Source organism: Peromyscus maniculatus, chromosome 1 (genome assembly GCF_049852395.1).
Source record: "Peromyscus maniculatus bairdii isolate BWxNUB_F1_BW_parent chromosome 1, HU_Pman_BW_mat_3.1, whole genome shotgun sequence".
In the NCBI taxonomy this organism is placed as follows: domain Eukaryota; kingdom Metazoa; phylum Chordata; class Mammalia; order Rodentia; family Cricetidae; genus Peromyscus; species Peromyscus maniculatus.
In genome coordinates this window covers 118,318,196-118,335,415 of record NC_134852.1, presented here as the reverse complement: position 1 = coordinate 118,335,415, position 17,220 = coordinate 118,318,196, and the positions used below count along the sequence as shown (strand labels likewise).

The window sequence follows — 17,220 nt, the reverse complement described above, 5'->3', positions numbered from 1 at the left end:
TTTCTCTTTTACATTGGTTCTGTGTTTCTTATTTAATAAGACAGTTGGTTACATCTACAAAAGTCTCCATCCTTTGAGGCCTTCCACCATGTGTGACTCATGGAGACACAGCTTCATGAAGTATAGAAATAGTCACTGACTCCCTCACAGGTCTCTGTCTAGGCCTTATCTTTATCATGTCCAGAGCAAGCATAAAAATGGATGACTTCTTGAAAAATAGCACCATCAGGTACCTTAGTCCAACCATAAAGTGTTCCCAAGTCAAAGTATAGATCAGGAAACCAGGTCTCTAAAGGGAACCTTGGGATGATTTCTTCTAGCTGCTTCTTGACTACATCGTAGCCATCTTGTGTAAGTTGGGAAAGACTCAGTATATTCTGAGAAGGTATCTATTAAAACTAACAAATATTTATAGCCATATAGTCATGATTTTACCTTTGAAGTGAATCTCCCAGTTGGCACTGGGCCAGATTCCTTCTTCCCTTTGTCTGGTTCTTATGACTTCACTTTTTGTATTGACGAAACAGCATGTGAGACATCAGTCTACAGCTTCTGTCATTTTAGACTTAAGGTCAAAAACCTTGAGATGTTCTCTTATCAAAAGGACTTATATTTTTCTTTCTCTCATGTTGGTACTATGATGTATTTGTCAGACTAGTTGAGTGGCAAAGACTGATGGGAGGGTGAGACATTCATAGGGGGTCTTGAACCATCCATTCTCTTTTAGGCATTTGTGCATGAATGGATTCTCCAGAGCTCTTGGTCAGTGTAAGATGGAAATTCTGGCAACCTGTTTGTTACCATCTTTGGTGGTGCGACCAGCAGGATGGCTGCCATCTGGAAGGTGGCTTCATTTGTTGCCACATCTGCTCAATTGTTTCCCATTCAAAATTGGGTCCTCTCCTTTCTGGTACCTGGGGCAGTGCATGACAGCTATCCCTTGAGGCAGCCATATGGCCTATAAGAGGTCTAAAATCTCCTATTTGTTTTAACAGTCTTTCCTTCTTTAGTCAGCAATCTCCTCTCTCTTTAGATGGTATCATGGACATGTATTATGGTGAACGCATACTGGCTATCAGTATAGATATTGAGTCTCATTCCCTTTACCAGATTTAGAGCTATCAGCTCAACCCTCTGGGCTGATGTTCCAGGAGGTAGGGCCTCTGTTCATATAATTTCTTTTTTATTTGTAACTGCTTCTCCCATATGTGAAACCATTTTTGATGAAACTACTGCCATCTGTATAATATGTTACTTAGGCCCTTGACAAAAGGACATCCTTGAGGTCTGGTCTGATCCCAGGAAGATGGATCAGGATGTCCAGACAATTATGGAGGGGTTAGTCCAGGTCTGGGCATGGAAGCAGGATAGCGGGGTTCAAAGCACTGCTGCAGATGTATTGGATTCTGGGTGGGTTTAAGAGCAAAGTCTGATAATGAGTCAGCCGAGTGTTATTAAGCCATCTATTGGGAGTGTGTTTAGGAACCCCCTTGATAGCATGGTGGTTTGGTCACTTTAAGAGTTTGTCCCAAAATACTTTAAGTTATTTTGTCTGTGTCTAACTAGTAAAACTGTTGCTGTAATTATGCAGAGGCAAGGAGGTCATCCAGTAGCCACTGGGAGTAGTCTTTTAGACAAGTAGGCCACTGGCCTTTACCATGGACTCAGGGTTTCTGTCAGTACCCCTTTGGCAAGTCCCTTTTTTCTCATCCCCATATAGATGGAGGGGTTTGGTGATGTCTAGTAGTGTCAAAGTAGGTGCATTCATTGAAGGCCTTTTTCCATTTCTGGGGTCTAGTCAAGAGGAGCCTTTACTCCCCTTGTGGCTTTATAAAAAGTCCAGGCTAATTCAGCAAACCCAGAGATCCAGAACTTATAGAACTTGGCAGACTCCAAGAACTCTCTCACCTTTCAGCTGTTGCTTGGTCTGGGGATCCTCAGGATGGTCTCCTTTCTTTCTTTTTTTTTTGATAGCCATTTCTTGCTCCCCTTGAGTATGTACACTAGCTAAATTACCTCAGTCTGGCAGAGTTGAGCCTTCTTTGCTGACACAATACCCCAGTTCTCCAAAAGTTTTGAGTGCCCCTCAGTAGTGGCTTTGCAGGCTTTCAAGGATTCAGTGGCTACTAGGAGATCATCCACATACTGTAATAAACTGACATTAGTGTGGGCTTGTCAGTCTCACTCAAGTACTAATGGAGTGCCCCATCAAAGATGGTAGGAAAGTTCTTGAACACTCGGGGTAATTATGTCACAGTCATCTGTCCATTGAATTCTTCTACAGGATCCATCTACTGGAAAGCAAACATAGGCTGATTGGCTAGGGCCAGTTGTAGGCTGAAGAAATCATCCTTGAGGTCCAGCATAAGCATCCCCTTATTTCTCAAAACATCTAGTAACCATGTCTTATGGCAAAACATCTTGCTACACAGCCTTGGGGAGTAAGACATTTAGAAACCACATCTTTGGCCAAACATCCTGTTATACCACCTTGTAGAGTAAAAAACACTTGGACTCTCTGACCTTGAGTCAAGATGGAAACAAGCCAAGCTGGAGTCATTGTGCACTCCCACACCAACCCTACCTCTTGGGAATGTGAGTGTCATGTTCTTTAGTTGCTTCCTGTTTCTTGTGGGTGATGTCATCTTTATGGGATTTTGAAAAAATTTGAAAAATGATCAAGTCCTGGGAGAACTATTTGTATTATTAATTTTTTAGTCTCTGTGTGATGGGAAAATGTAGAACTTACCTGAAGTCTTGGCTGGAGTAGTCTGTGGGGCTGGACCGTCTCAGCTAGCTTCTTTGAAGGTGTTCTGGATGCCAAATTTTGAGGAAATTGCAACAGAGGAATTCTGAGAGGCTGAACACTTGGACTACTTGTCTTTACTTATGTCTGTTTTTTTTTTCTTAAAATACACAATCTTTTAGAGATAACATATATATCTGTATTAACATAAGTATGGAATGTGCTGTGTGCACAAGTCAACTAAAGATGATTCTTTTGTTCTAAGTTTGAGCAGGTAAAATGCATCTATCAACTTTTTAAGTATGTTTTGACTGCAAAATCAAACTAATATAAATCCCTATCCATGTCATATGAAATGATGGCATGTACTAACAGGTCATGATGACTCTGTAGCCAATAAGATCTATCATGCCTCATGCAGTCTCAGAGCATATATGCCACCTATCTTGTAGGTTTTTTTAATGTTTGTAGTTGAGATTTTGAGGATGTCTCCTAAATCTGATCTTCATTAATTTTGAAGGAATCCATAGCTTTTTGTTTCCTGTGGAAACAAAACACAACCTCTCCCCCAATGCAACACATTTCCTGACTTCCATTCAGAAGCCAAGATATCTTTAAAGTATATTGGCTGGTTTAAATTAGCTGTCTCTTTCATAACATCTCTCAGCAGCTGCCATTCTCTATTCATTAGCATTCAAAAAATTTAAATTAACACAGTTCCATATGGTCCAAACTCTCTGTGCTATAAAATTTTCTTCCTTATGTGGCTTATTTTTTATATTACTTTACTTTCTGTTTAAGGATTGTGCTTTGTTATATTTATACTATTTATTTCTAAGAACTATCTATATAAATTTTTTACTTTAGCACCTAAGCACCTTTTAAAGCCTATTGTACCTTTTTAGAAGATATTTCTGTGTCTGGACATGACTTCTTGTGCATCTATAGTGTTGTCTGACAATGCTATCCCTGCCTTAAAGGGCCAGTCTGTTTGCTGCATGGTTTCACTTAGCACATGGCACTGGCAGCTGGCTCAAGTCCACAGACATTGGCTGGGAGCTGCACCTCTGTTCACTTTGAGCACTGGCCTGCCTAAGAGACTGTGGAACTAAGAAGCCATGTCTGGCTCCTTGTCCAGAACTTGTTTTAGCTTTCTTAGGACCTGTGTTTGGATACTTGAGCCCCATGTTGGTTGCCATATGTAGTCAGACCTGGTTTCCACTGCCCGCCATAAATAATGACATGGGAACTTATCATTAATTAAAAAAGCTTGGTCTTTAGCTTAGGATTATTTCAACTAGCTCTTAAAACTTAAATTAATCTGCTTTTATTAATTTATATTCTGCCATGTGCCTTTTTTAAAACCCCTTCTCCACTTCTGTATGTCCAACTTGTTCCATGTCTCCTGGCATCTCCTCACATCTCTTCTTCCTGGAGTTCTCTCTCTGTCTAAAAGTCCTGCCTATATCTACTACCTAGCTATTGGCCAGTAAGCTTTTTATTACACCAATCACAGCAATACATCTTTGCACAGTGTACAAATATCTCATAACACTCCAATTCAGAGATGAGACTATATCAGTAAGAGACTGGCCTTGCAGAGATAAAATAGTTCGTCCAGATCATTGTAGATTCAAGTCTGTTGATTCTGTGCTCCATGCACTTATCTTACTCTCTCCACCACAATCAGTATAGTGGTTTGGGCACTGATAATGATGTAGGAGACTTGCTTGATGGTACATTGCATTGGTTTTTTGTACAAAATGTGTACAAATATATATGTGTTATAGAAACATGGGGAAAGGATAAAGATGGGAAAATGGAATGATTTCAATTTTAAATTTTGAAAATCTTATTTTTTAGGTCATTAGATCTTGAAATAATGATCAACCATTTGGCTGGAATTTCAGCCATGCTAAAATACACATTAAAAACAAACATATCAATGTACCACAATGTAACTTCCTTATATGTAAAATTTTACAATGGATAAGCTGTGCAGTAAATACCTTTCCACAACTATAGATTCTTAGGCTTGGGTCTATGAAGAGGAACTTATAGACAAAAGATCGACATATTGTCGGAGATCATACTTCGCATTCTTTTTTTTCTTTTTTAGATAGGACCATCTTTCACATGAGTCATCACCAGTATGAGAAACAGCATGGTAAAATTTGCTACTATATAGGACCTCAAACCAAATGCTAAAACAATGCATATTGGCACCATAAACTTAGACCCTGACTCGGACTATCCCTCCTCACTGAGATGGGGTGAAAGCATTAGGGTTTGGAAATGCTTTAAAGTATCTACTGAAATGAAAAATTCATATTTCACTACTATGTATAAAACCATACCTTACTTTTCAATGAAAAACACTAAGCAAGACTGAAAACAAGCAAGGCAAATTAAATGCAAAAAAGTATGCAGTGCTGTTTAGGCATGCTATGTTTTTTTTAATTTTCATAGTTTAATACCTTATTTAAAGTAGATGAACATTGCAAATAAAACTTAGGACAGCAAGATGGCTCACAGAGTAAAAGTGCTTGCCAGCAAGTTTCATTACCTGAATTCTCTCTGTCTGTCTGTCTGTCTGTCTGTCTGTCTGTCTGTCTGTCTCTCTCTCTCTCTCTCTTTCTCTCTCTCTCTCTCTCTCTCTCTCTCTCTCTCTCTCTCTCTCTCTCTCTCTCACACACACACACACACACACACACACACACACCAAAGATGAACACAAAGTTAAAGTGAAAAAACTCAGTATAAAGAAAATTATAAAATATAGGGAGAAAATTAACTCATATTTGCACTCAAATGTCACATCTGCCCCATAGGCAGAACCCTGATGTCCCGATTTCCCCTTTTTGGCCATGAGCAGTAGAGTTATAATCATGTAGAGTCTCTCTCACATGGGAAAGAAAGGTTTCCGTGCTCCAGGCCAGCAGTTTTCACATCACCAAGACACAAGATACTCATGGTGTTCTTTGAGGCAATTTAATTTACCTTGACTGCTTACTGAACATTTATTAAGCAGCAGTAATTTGTAGATACCAAAATAATCAAATCATCACCTGACTCCAAACTATTACAACATCATATAAACCAATGTGTTTCCTTTTCAATAGGTATTTTAGTATCTAAGTTTAAATGTAGTATGTAGAACAAAGAGCAGTAGGTCCATAGAAACTACATTCTCTCAACTGGGATCGTGTAATACTACTTTTCAGAAAATAGAGTGCACGAACAAAATCTTACAGTATGACTAGATAAAAGCAACATTAGAAATATCAGTTTGGAAAGAGTGGAGTATGTGGGGACTGACATTTATGATTTATTGATAATGGATTTATAGTGAGTATAAGGTGTGGATATTTTTTCAATGTGTTATGTGTATGCACGAGATTGTCAAAATTAGGGGCGTTATGTGATATCTGCTCACTAATGAAAAAGATATAAAAGGAGAATTAGGCTGAGAAAGGGAATTGGTGACAGACAGTGCCCACTGGAAGTAGGCTTTAAGAAGCCACAAAGTCCACACAAAGGCAAATTTACACATCCCAGAACTACTGAAAGGCTTCATTCAAGGTAACAGTGGTTAGTTGTGCTTAGATAATTTTAACACCTATCATTCCAGGAGACAGACTAGAAAATGAACTCTACTTCTCCATGAGACAGAGACAATGTAAATCAGTTATGCATAGAAGTTAGAAAAGAGGGACATTACAGACTGGAAGATACTAGGAGACAGAACTTTCAGACTTTTAGGTGGGGATCAATCAAAGAGGAGAGATGCCATGACCCCTATGGCCCAGATGTGTTGAATGGGTACTATGATGTATACTATTTTCCTGTTGAGGTTCCCAGATAAAGTAGGAAAGTAGAAGCTAAAGTATATATCAGTTATATCAGTAAAATTTGTTATTAACACTATGGGCATTGTTACCAAAGGAACAGGCACTGTGAGATTCAATACTCAGGTAAAAGAGAGAGATTCCTTAAGTTCACATAGACAAGCCCTCTCTAGTAACTCATATTTTTCTTTTAAAAATCAATTAATTTCTTTTTATTTTTTATGTGTATAAGTGCTTTAACAGCATAGATGTATACCATGGGCATGCTTATTCCCTACTGAAGGCAGAAAAGTGTGCTGAAAACACTCACTCGACTTGTAATTGTAGGTGTTTGTCAACCATAATGTGGTTTCTGGGAACTAGACTCACGTCCTATTCATGAGAAGTGTGTACTCTTCAACACTAAGCAACCTCTCCACTCCATTCAGTTTCCTATTAATTCTACCCTATATTCCCTTGTCTTGCATTTCTAGTCTGTCTAGACTGCTTCTTTGCTTTTCCTGTTTCATTTAGTGTGTGTGTGTGTGTGTGTGTGTGTGTGTGTGTGTGTGTGTGTGTTTTGAAGAGCACAAATTATATGTGTTGGTTCTTTCCTTCCACCAGGTAGGTCTCTGATCAAAGCCAGATTATCATGCTTGGGTGTAGTGGGTAGCTGTTCCAGCTTTGATGTGGAAGTTCCAACCCCCATTGAGGCTTTGGTAACTGTCACACCTACAAGACAGGGCCGAGAAAGGACCCTGAAGACCTGAGATCTGGATGTGCTGGCTCTCTTGGTTTCTGGACCCTGGACACAGGAGGTAGACCAAGCAAAGTTCTCCAAAGAACACCACTGGACTGTGTTATGCCTTTCCCAGACTCTATAAACTATCCATTCACTTCTAAGTTACACCATAAAATAAACCTCCCTTTTAACTATGTGGAGTGGCCTTAATAATTTCACCAATATCTGCCGCCCAACGTGGTGCACAAACCCATGACCCTGAGATTAAGAGTCTCATGCCCTACCAACTGAGCTGGATGTGTTTCATTTTGCAGAATTTGGAAGATTAAAGTACGTACACCATACCATTGACACCTATTCAGGATTTTAGTGGGCAACTCCTATGAGTTCTGAAAAGGCTGATTCTGTGATTACACACCTATTAGAAGTTATGGCCATCATGGGAATACCTGTACAAATTAAGACAAACAATGCCCCAGCATATGTCTCCAATAAAATGAGACAGTTCTTTGCTTATTACAGTGTAAAGCATGTTACAGGTATACCACACAATCCCACAGGCCAAGCAGTCATAGAAAGATCCAATCGAACTTTAAGGGATATGCTAAATAAACAGCAACAGGTAAAAATGACTCCTAGAAATAGATTGCATAGTACTTTATTAACCTTGAATTTTCTCAATGCTGATGAGAAAGGAACAACAGCTGTGGAGAGACATTGTGCGACAGGCAAAACTCCTGAACTAAACCAACCAGTTTATTTCACAGATGTACTGACCTCAGAATGGAAACCTGGATATGTTCTGCCTTGGGGAAGGGGTTTTGCCTTTGTTTCTGCAGGACAAAAAAAGCTATGGATACCAACAAAATTAATAAAAATTCGATTTGAACAGGAGAAACCCCTTGATGAGAAGTAAAAGATCATCCACCACTGTGACATCTCTTCAAGTTGTAGGAAAAATTTAACAATCAAAGGTTGGGGTAGGGTTCTGTTTTTGTCTTTCCAGGATAATGGAAATACCCATCTTCCAGAAATCATAAGGCCTTGGATATCTGGATGTTTACAGCAAAAAGAAAGAATCTGTTGGTACCAATCTACACAGGGTAAAATCTCACTGTCTAACTCTATATTTCTATCAATCTAAAAAAGTTGTGGTTCTAATTCAATTATAAACCAAACTGGCTTTGGAGATGGAATTGGCTCACTCCTTCTCTAAACCCAAGCATATTGCTAAAAGAAAAGGTTGAGAGATTCTTCAGTCCCATATCAGAAGAGCCCTCTGGTGTGGGACAGAAGGAAACCAAAAAAAAAAGAAACCATTGTCTTCAAGATTCTAATTCTCTTTATGCTTACTCTTGATTTCTCGGAATCCTTTCTTACATGTTATGTCCTCTTTAAATCCAAACTTTGCATTTTGATAAAAAATAAGTTTTTCCAATAGCAATCTCTGAAGTCTCCAGAAGGAAGATGGGGCCCCAACAACAACAATTCTACCCAATCCAGAATGATGCCATGGTAATCATCATCATACTACACTTCTTGCCAGAATTTCAGACAATCTTACCCATTACTCTAAGACTTGCTGCAGAACCTACAGTTAGTCTAACTGAGATTTAAACTATCTAAGCTTTCTCACAGTACCCAACAGAGATACCATCACCCCCTAAACGGCAGGAAGCAATTCTAAGAAAAATATGCCCCTTCTCCCTAAGGTTTCATGTTTCTCAGGGTTATGGATGATGGTTATAGAGTTGGGCTGGAAGAAAATATTAAACTCAGTATTCTCCTTAAGAAAAGAAAAACTGTCTCAAAAAAAAGAGAAAAGAAGAAATGGAATGGATAGGTATAAGATATTATGGTAGATTATTGTATACACTAGTAAACAAATTTAGTAAAATAGCAGCCTTAGATAATTTGCACTGTAATTTACACTATTATGGATTCTTATATGTTGATATAAATGTAAACTATTTTTATATTCCTGTTTAAGATAATTTGTATATTGATACAAATACAGAACTGTATTTTTTATAATGTACATATATTTCTACTCTAATTTGAAACATTTGTATATTGATACAAATGTAAATTTATATCTGTCATACTGTGTGTATGTTCTACCTCTGTTTAGGATATTTTGTATATTGATATATATTTAGGACTATTGTCATATTGCATATTGCACTATACATTCCTACCTCTGTTAAAGATATTTTGTGTATTGTCACAATTTTGAAGTCATCGTCCTTTTATCATACATTTGCTTAAAGACTGTTTACCTTGTTTACATGAAGCCTTAGTCCTTAGGTTATTTGGGTAGATAAGACTTATAGATTTATAGTCACCTATGCTTGTCATCTCTATAGTTTTGCTAGTTAGGTTATCCAGATTTACAGATACATAGGTCAGATGAACAGGTAATCTTCAAACACTTCATGGACCTAGAAAATATGGGATTTAAATAACTTAGAATTCTGTTGACGTGAGACACAATTGCTCCTGACAGCACCAATTTGATCCTGAGAGAATGCTGGGCTTCTAAGACATTTCCATTTGGAAATTTGTCTTCTTGGCACAAAATGGCCTATTGGGCAAAGAACTGCCCCTGCCTCAACTGCCAACGATATGAATGTTGTCATTTCTGGACAAGTGGGACACAAGGAAAAGTGACTTCTGAACTCTGCGAAGACAGGGTAAGATGGTCTTCCAAAATTCCTGCTTCTGAAAATGGTCTGTCAGATACTCTAGGCCTGTAGCCAATTTGAAAGCACCAACAATGCTAAGAAACATTAGGTTTCTGTCCAGGCTGCCAGCTGTCTCTGTCTACTCTTGCAAGACTCCCAAAAGTTGCTTGCATCCATTTCTCCGGCATCATTATATTCCTTCTCAGGTCTTTGATATATATATTAGATAGAACTTATTAAGTATTAGATTTAGGTTCTTTAGGATAGGACACCTTTTGGAATGACCTTTGTAACATGTCATTTACCTATGCTCCAGACTTCTCTAGATTTTAGTATGTGTCTCTTGTTTGATATTGTTTGAGTTGATTGTAGTTCCATCTTATTTAGGTCATTATCCCTTATTACTCCTGGACAATATTTGATAATCATTCCTATTGTATATAGTCTTGTATTAGGTTAGAACCATCTTATTTAAACAAATGGAGGAGATGTAATGAGTAGCTGTTCCAGCTTTGATCTGGAAGTTCCAACCCCCATTGAGGCTTCAGTAACTGTCACGCCTACAAGGTGGGGCTGAGAGAGGACCCTGAAGAACTGAGATCCAGATGTGCAGGCTCTCTTGGTTCCTGGACCCTGGACACAGGAGGTAGACCGTGCAGAGTTCTCCAAAGAACACTACTGGACTGCGCTATGCTTTTCCCAGACTCTGTAAACTATGCATTCACTTGTAAGTTACACCACAAAATAAACCTCCCTTTTAACTACATGGAGTGACCTTAATAATTTCACCAATACTTGGGGGCAATGACTTTTCCCACTGAGCCTCTTCTTTTTCATCTTAACAACTCTCATGTCAGAATCTTTATAACTACATATCCTGACATTCTGTTGCTAGTCTTTATCACTTGACAAACATTCAAAATATCTGGTAAAAGTTTAAGGTGCATCTGACTACATGATTTCTTTGAATTTTAGTCATGTAAAACTCCAAATTCCTGAACATAAAGATTAGCCTGCCCATAAACACTGAATCTGCTTTTCTGAGGTCAAAATGTTCAACTGTTTTCTCTGTTTTGCATTAGGTATTAACTAACCACAGATATTTGAGAAATAATAAATTAATGAACAGCTAGAAACATTAATTTACATATCAATGATGATTTCAAGCTTATTCTTTACACATTTGAGGATAATTTAGGAAGAAACCAGAGAGAAGGCATCAAATACCAGTAGTATCTTTCTTAATGACCTAAAATTATTTCTCCAACATTGTATCAGAACTTTGGAATTATTTTTCAGGTAGTTACAGGATAACTATTGAGACATCAATTGCACCTAGATATTTTTGTTGAGTATTTATTGTATTGTAGAATCAAGTAGATATTAAATATATGTTACTGACTAAAAAATTCTCATGAAATTTATACTTCAATGGAGAGTAGATTAGAGAATTAACCTTTTAAACTTAGAAGGATAAATGAAGCTCATCTGAAAGGTAAAGGTAGCTATAGCAGAACTCAGTGGTGTTAGGTTGTATAGCCTAGCAATGAAATCTCCATGAGGCAAGTGATATTTAAACAGGAAATTAAGAAGGGCTTAAGTTATGGAGAGGGCACAAAAAGCCACCAGACAAAAAATAGCAAGTGCCCTCAGCCTGAGAATCTCAAGAATTAAAGGGAAGTCAGAGTAATCAAAGGAGGGACTCATGGAAGATAAATAATATTTAGATTCAGTCCTAAAGAGCATTCGGATTCTATTCTATTCTAAAGTGAATAGAATTAATTAAAACTTTAAAAAAAGGAGTAGCCTAATATAACCATGTTTGAAAATATGTGATGTATAGACAATTACTGTTGTCAACATTTCAAGAAAAAGGAGGCCTGGCAAGATATGCCTTCTGGTGCTATAGTGGCACAATTAACATGGGAGTTAACAAACACTTTTTGACTGGATGTAAATCTAACTCCACAAGATGAAATTCACACCTAACACCACTATCAGGGCCAAATCCTAAGTTGAACAGGTCATAGGTCCCAGGGAAGAACCCACCATCATTATTCTCCTAAATGGACATAGTATGAAACCAAATTGCAATTACCTATCATTATACCTACAGATTAGTTCATCTCCCAACTCTCATTAGCACAGCTTCTTTTTGCAGTAGATGGTAATTAACACAGAACTTGTGAACATGGAGAGAATTATAGATTGTGGAAGGCTCAGCACTATATTTGCATTATACCAACTTCCCTCTAAGCTCAGGGATTATTATGAAATGTGGGAGGAAATATTGTAAGAGTCTGAGCTGGTGGATGGCTACAAATAAACAATGTTTTCTTAATGCCACAGAATGATTGCAGATCTGAACTCATGTTAGCTATGCCAGCAAGCACAAGGTCATGCCAAACAAAATCCCAGCACGGAGAGAGGACATAAGTATGAAGACCACCCATAGCTGAGGAGTTATTGGGAATTGATATCTTGTAGCAGAAGGAGAATCAGTTTCCTTTAAAAAAAAATGGCATCTGGTAGGTGAACTGTGCTTCACTAGAAGCCCAAACTTCTAAGTATGTACAGGTAGCACAAGTTGGATTTGATTACAAAGAAAGCTTTGTTTGTAGGAGAGGGAGTTACATTGATGGGAGTTGTGAGAGGGGTTGTATAAGATCAGAATATATTGTGTAATATTTCAAAGACACATTTGAAAATACGAAAAGAGAAATACAATAAATACAATAGCTACATATACTGGGAGAAAAAGGAGATGAACACAACAGGGATAACAAGAAGCCCAATAACCAAACGTGAGATGAATGTCCCATTGATTTTGGGTAATTGCCATTATTATATTAAGTTTTATAAAACAATAGATTGCCCTAAGAAAATATTTTCTTACCAAGCTGTCTCTTTAGTGCACCTTTAATCTCATTATTCCTGACACTGTAGATGAGGGGATTTAACATGGGGATCACCACCATGTAGAACACAGACACCACCTTGTTCTGGTCGGTGGAGTAGCTGGACTTGGGCATCACATAGATGAATGTGATGGTCCCATAGAACAGAGTGACTGTAGTGAGGTGGGATGTGCAGGTGGAGAAGGCCTTTTGGCGGCCCTCAGTGGAGCGCATCTTCAGAATGGTGACAAGGATGTAGGCATAGGAGACAGCTATGACAAACACTGTGATCATGACTACTGATGCAGCAAAAAAAGAGGTAACAACTATGGAGACACTGACATCAGAACAGGAGAGTTCCATCAAAGGAGCAAAATCACAGAAAAAGTGATTGACTCTGTTTGGTCCACAGAAGAGAAAAGAAAAAAGGGAAAGTGTGAAGGAGGAAGAATTAATAAAACTTCCTATATAAGATCCTACAACTAGCTGGATACAGACTTGTGCAGACATTTTGGTTGAATAAAGCAGTGGGCTACAAATTGCTACAAAGCGATCATAAGCCATGGCAGCCAGAAGGAAACATTCAAGTGCCCCCAAAAAAGCACCTAAGCCAAGCTGTACAGAACATCCAAGATATGAGATGGTAGTTTGATTAACCAGGAAGTTGACAAGCATATTGGGTGTAACAGAAGATGAATAGCCTATGTCAACAGAAGCCAAGTGACTGAGAAAAAAGTACATGGGATGATGGAGCTGAGAAGAGACTCTGATGAGAAGGATGGTGCTGAGGTTCCCACACACAGTCACCAGGTAGATGCACAGGATGATGATGAAGAGGATGACTCTAAGGACCGGGTCATCTGTTAAGCCCAATAAAATGAACTCTGTCACTGCAGTGTGGTTCCCATCCTCCAGCAAAGCCATGGGACAGTGTAGCTGCTGCCAGATCAAGGCTGTGATGGAGACATTACAGGAAGGGATTTATAAATAAGTCATTTCATTTCATTTTATACATATATGAAGAGCATTACAAACTAATATATTTTTCAAAAATATTGTACCAACAGTGTATGGTTTACTTGGGTTGTCGTTAGTTATACATTCCTTCAAAGTTATCAAGCAATAATTTTAGAAATTTTTTACAAATAATAAATAATTTTTATTTATTTTTACTCATAATAAAACATTCCTAATTTTCATCAAGGCTAAAGTTGAAAATTATGAGACTTAGCCTGGTGAGATGGCTTAGTTTGTTAAGACTCTTGCCACCAAGCCTGACACCTGACATTCAGAATTTGATTCCTGGATTCCACAAGATGGGAGAAAGAACCAACTCCTGAGTGTTGCCCTTTGTTATCCACACATATGCTATGTTACCTGCACCACTTCTTCATACAAATAAATAGACAAATAAATAAATAAGTAAAATGTTAAACATAAGAAAATATTAATTTATTTATTATAATAAAAGATCAAAATGTAAGAGCATAGAATTATGTAACAAAGAATTAAATAATTGCTAACTTTTATTAAATACTACATTACAAGACATGATTCTAAAAATTTGAATGTCTTTCTATTTTTATTTCTACTAAACAGCATTAAGTTATTTTATTGTTTCCATTTTACAGCAGAAAAACATTTTAAACTATGTAACACACACACACACACACACACACACACACACACAGTAACCGAATTATGGGGTTTCAGAGATGTTCAGTGATTAAGATCACTTGTTTCACTTGTAAAGGACCTAAGATTAATCCCTGGCACCTATATGGCTTCACACAGCAGTCTTGGTTCTAGTTCTGGGGATCTTATCCCTCTTCTGGTCTTCACAGGCATCAGGCATGCACATGATGTACATATGTATATGCAGGCAAGATTCATCCTCAAAAAAATAAATATTACAAATGGAATATCCTTTTCTAAGCTCATTAAATACTTCTACATAGATCATCACTCTTTAAAGTACTTGAAAGATTAATTTCATCATCAACAGAGGACAGTGATCTATAAATATTCAAACTAAGAAATTAAGAGATTTATCAAGTTTCCTCCAGCGGGGGCTGATTAACTCATCTCTCTGACATTCTATATTTACATCTTCACTTGTTCACAGTAATGCCTGTGATGCTGGAACAAACCGTCTTTGCACATGATATTCACTGACAGTTAATCACAAGGCATTTCAAAGCTAGTGAACTTGCTAGCCTTTTGGTTGAATGCTATGTGTGTCCTCATTTGAAGGTCATGGTTTCTGGTCTTACCAATGGGTGGATGAATCAGGAATCTTTGAAAATGCAGCTTTATTCCCGATCATTCTGAATAGTTTGCCTATGAAAATATAAGGTGATTCCATAAATGTGTGTTTATTTTCCTTCTGCTATATGATTGCTTGATTCCATCTGACTTGTTTGTACCATCATTTGTAAACACAGTACATTTTCAAAGAATAAAGTATCTCCATTTAGCAACAAAGTCACAATCTTACCTCTTGAAATAAGAATTCATTTCAAAGTAGGAAGTTCAGAGTCACTATAAAGTATCTCCATTTAGCAACAAAGTCACAATCTTACCTCTTGAAATAAGAATTCATTTCAAAGTAGGAAGTTCAAAGTCACTATGATTTTATAGCTGCAAAGCTGTTTCCACTGTCACTGTCTGTCACCAAGGTTAAGTCCCTGGTGAGGCTCTAGATTCCAATGTGAATTTAAATCACCAAAGATCATAATTACCTCATTCCCAGTGAGTGTTGAGAAGTTCATTTCACACAAACACAATTAATTTTGAAGGAGTCTATCCCTATTTCAAGCAATCACTCATTTTCCTATTTATGTGAGTATTGGTTCACTTTCACTTAAAAATTATGGGATGTACATGATAACCAATTATCTTGGTTATGATTTTCAACAGAGGACAGTGATCTATAAATATTCAAACTAAGAAATTAAGAGATTTATCAAGGTTCCCCCAGCAGGGAAGTTTATATTTGATTCAGGCTAGTTCATGTTAGAACATATTAAACCAATCATTTAATGGACTATTTTTGTTTCTTTCATTCATGTCCACCAATTCTCTTTTAGTATTTTAGTGGTTGATGTAATATACTCTATTAGGCACTTTGGTGATTATAGGGAGGGATGAGATGCAAAGTTGAATAATTATTTGAGGCATACACAATTTTTATAGGCAAGTGTATAAAATGTCATTGTTACTTAAAAATAGTGCCCAGGATGGGGCATGTATGATTACCAGTAAGAATTAACATTCCATAATTCATACGTGAAACACATGACTGCTGGCCTCAGCCTATATGTTATAAATTATAATGGAGGATAGAAGGCACAAGAGTCTGCTCAACTCTCTCATGAATCTTAATTTCATTAAGTCCTACACTGCACCCCTGATATCACCTTGATAAAAGTCTCTCTCTAATCTTACTTTCATTAAGTCATTTACTGTATCCATGATATCACCCAGATAAAGTGATTACCACTGAGAATCAATTAACTTTTTTTTACCCAAGTGTTTCCTGTCCCTACTGGCAGATGAGAGGCAGAGAGACAATCATCACTGGGGGTTCTGGGGTCCACTAGATGGAGAAAGGAGCAGTGAATGACAAAAAAGACCCTGTATCAAAAATGGTGGAAGAACAGAACTGATAGCAACATTGTCTTCTGACCTTCATAGGCATACCATGGCATGCATGCACCAGGACTCACACCCACACACCCACATGCCATGCATACACGTATCACACACATAACATGTATAAATTACAATCAAAGTTCCCTTTTCTCAACTGTATACTTAATGTATGATATCAATTATCTCTCTCATTTTAACATGGCCTCATGTAATCCAGATTGACTTTGAATGTGTTAGGTAGCTAAGGAAGACCTTGAACTCCTGATACTCCTGTCTCCATCTCCTCAGCACTTAATTTACAAGCATCCAATACTTGGTTTATATGGTATTTGGGATCTAGTACAGAACTTTATGCATACCAAGCAAGAATTCCACCAATTAGGCTACATTCACAGGCCATTATCTTAGTTTAGTTTAATGTTTTGTACACACACACATATAAACACACTCACATACACACACATACACAATGTTCTACTTTACAGATGAGAGTGAGCAGAGGTTGAGTTTAAACTACTTTTATAAATATATTCATGGGTCTTATCAGAATTAACATAGGACTTTGACTCATCTCAGATTAGATGTTAGAGCATATATTTTGAACAACTGTCACAAATGAGGCTTCACAACAAGATGTGGGAAAATCATTCATTCATTGCTTTTAAAGGTA

General features: G+C 37.5%; 1 protein-coding gene across 1 annotated transcript; it reads right to left on the bottom strand.

Moving 5' to 3' along the window:
• Nucleotides 1-12,875: 12,875 nt before the first annotated feature.
• Nucleotides 12,876-13,820, bottom strand: LOC102907477 (olfactory receptor 5P76-like). Its single transcript, XM_016009961.1, has one exon. It carries the CDS (start codon nt 13,818-13,820, stop codon nt 12,876-12,878), a length of 945 nt encoding a protein of 314 aa, XP_015865447.1.
• Nucleotides 13,821-17,220: the final 3,400 nt, after the last annotated feature.

What these genes read in the sequence shown, in the direction of transcription:
- LOC102907477 (XM_016009961.1), bottom strand. Translation starts at nt 13,820, where the DNA reads ATGGCTTTGCTGGAGGATGGGAACCACACTGCAGTGACAGAGTTCATT.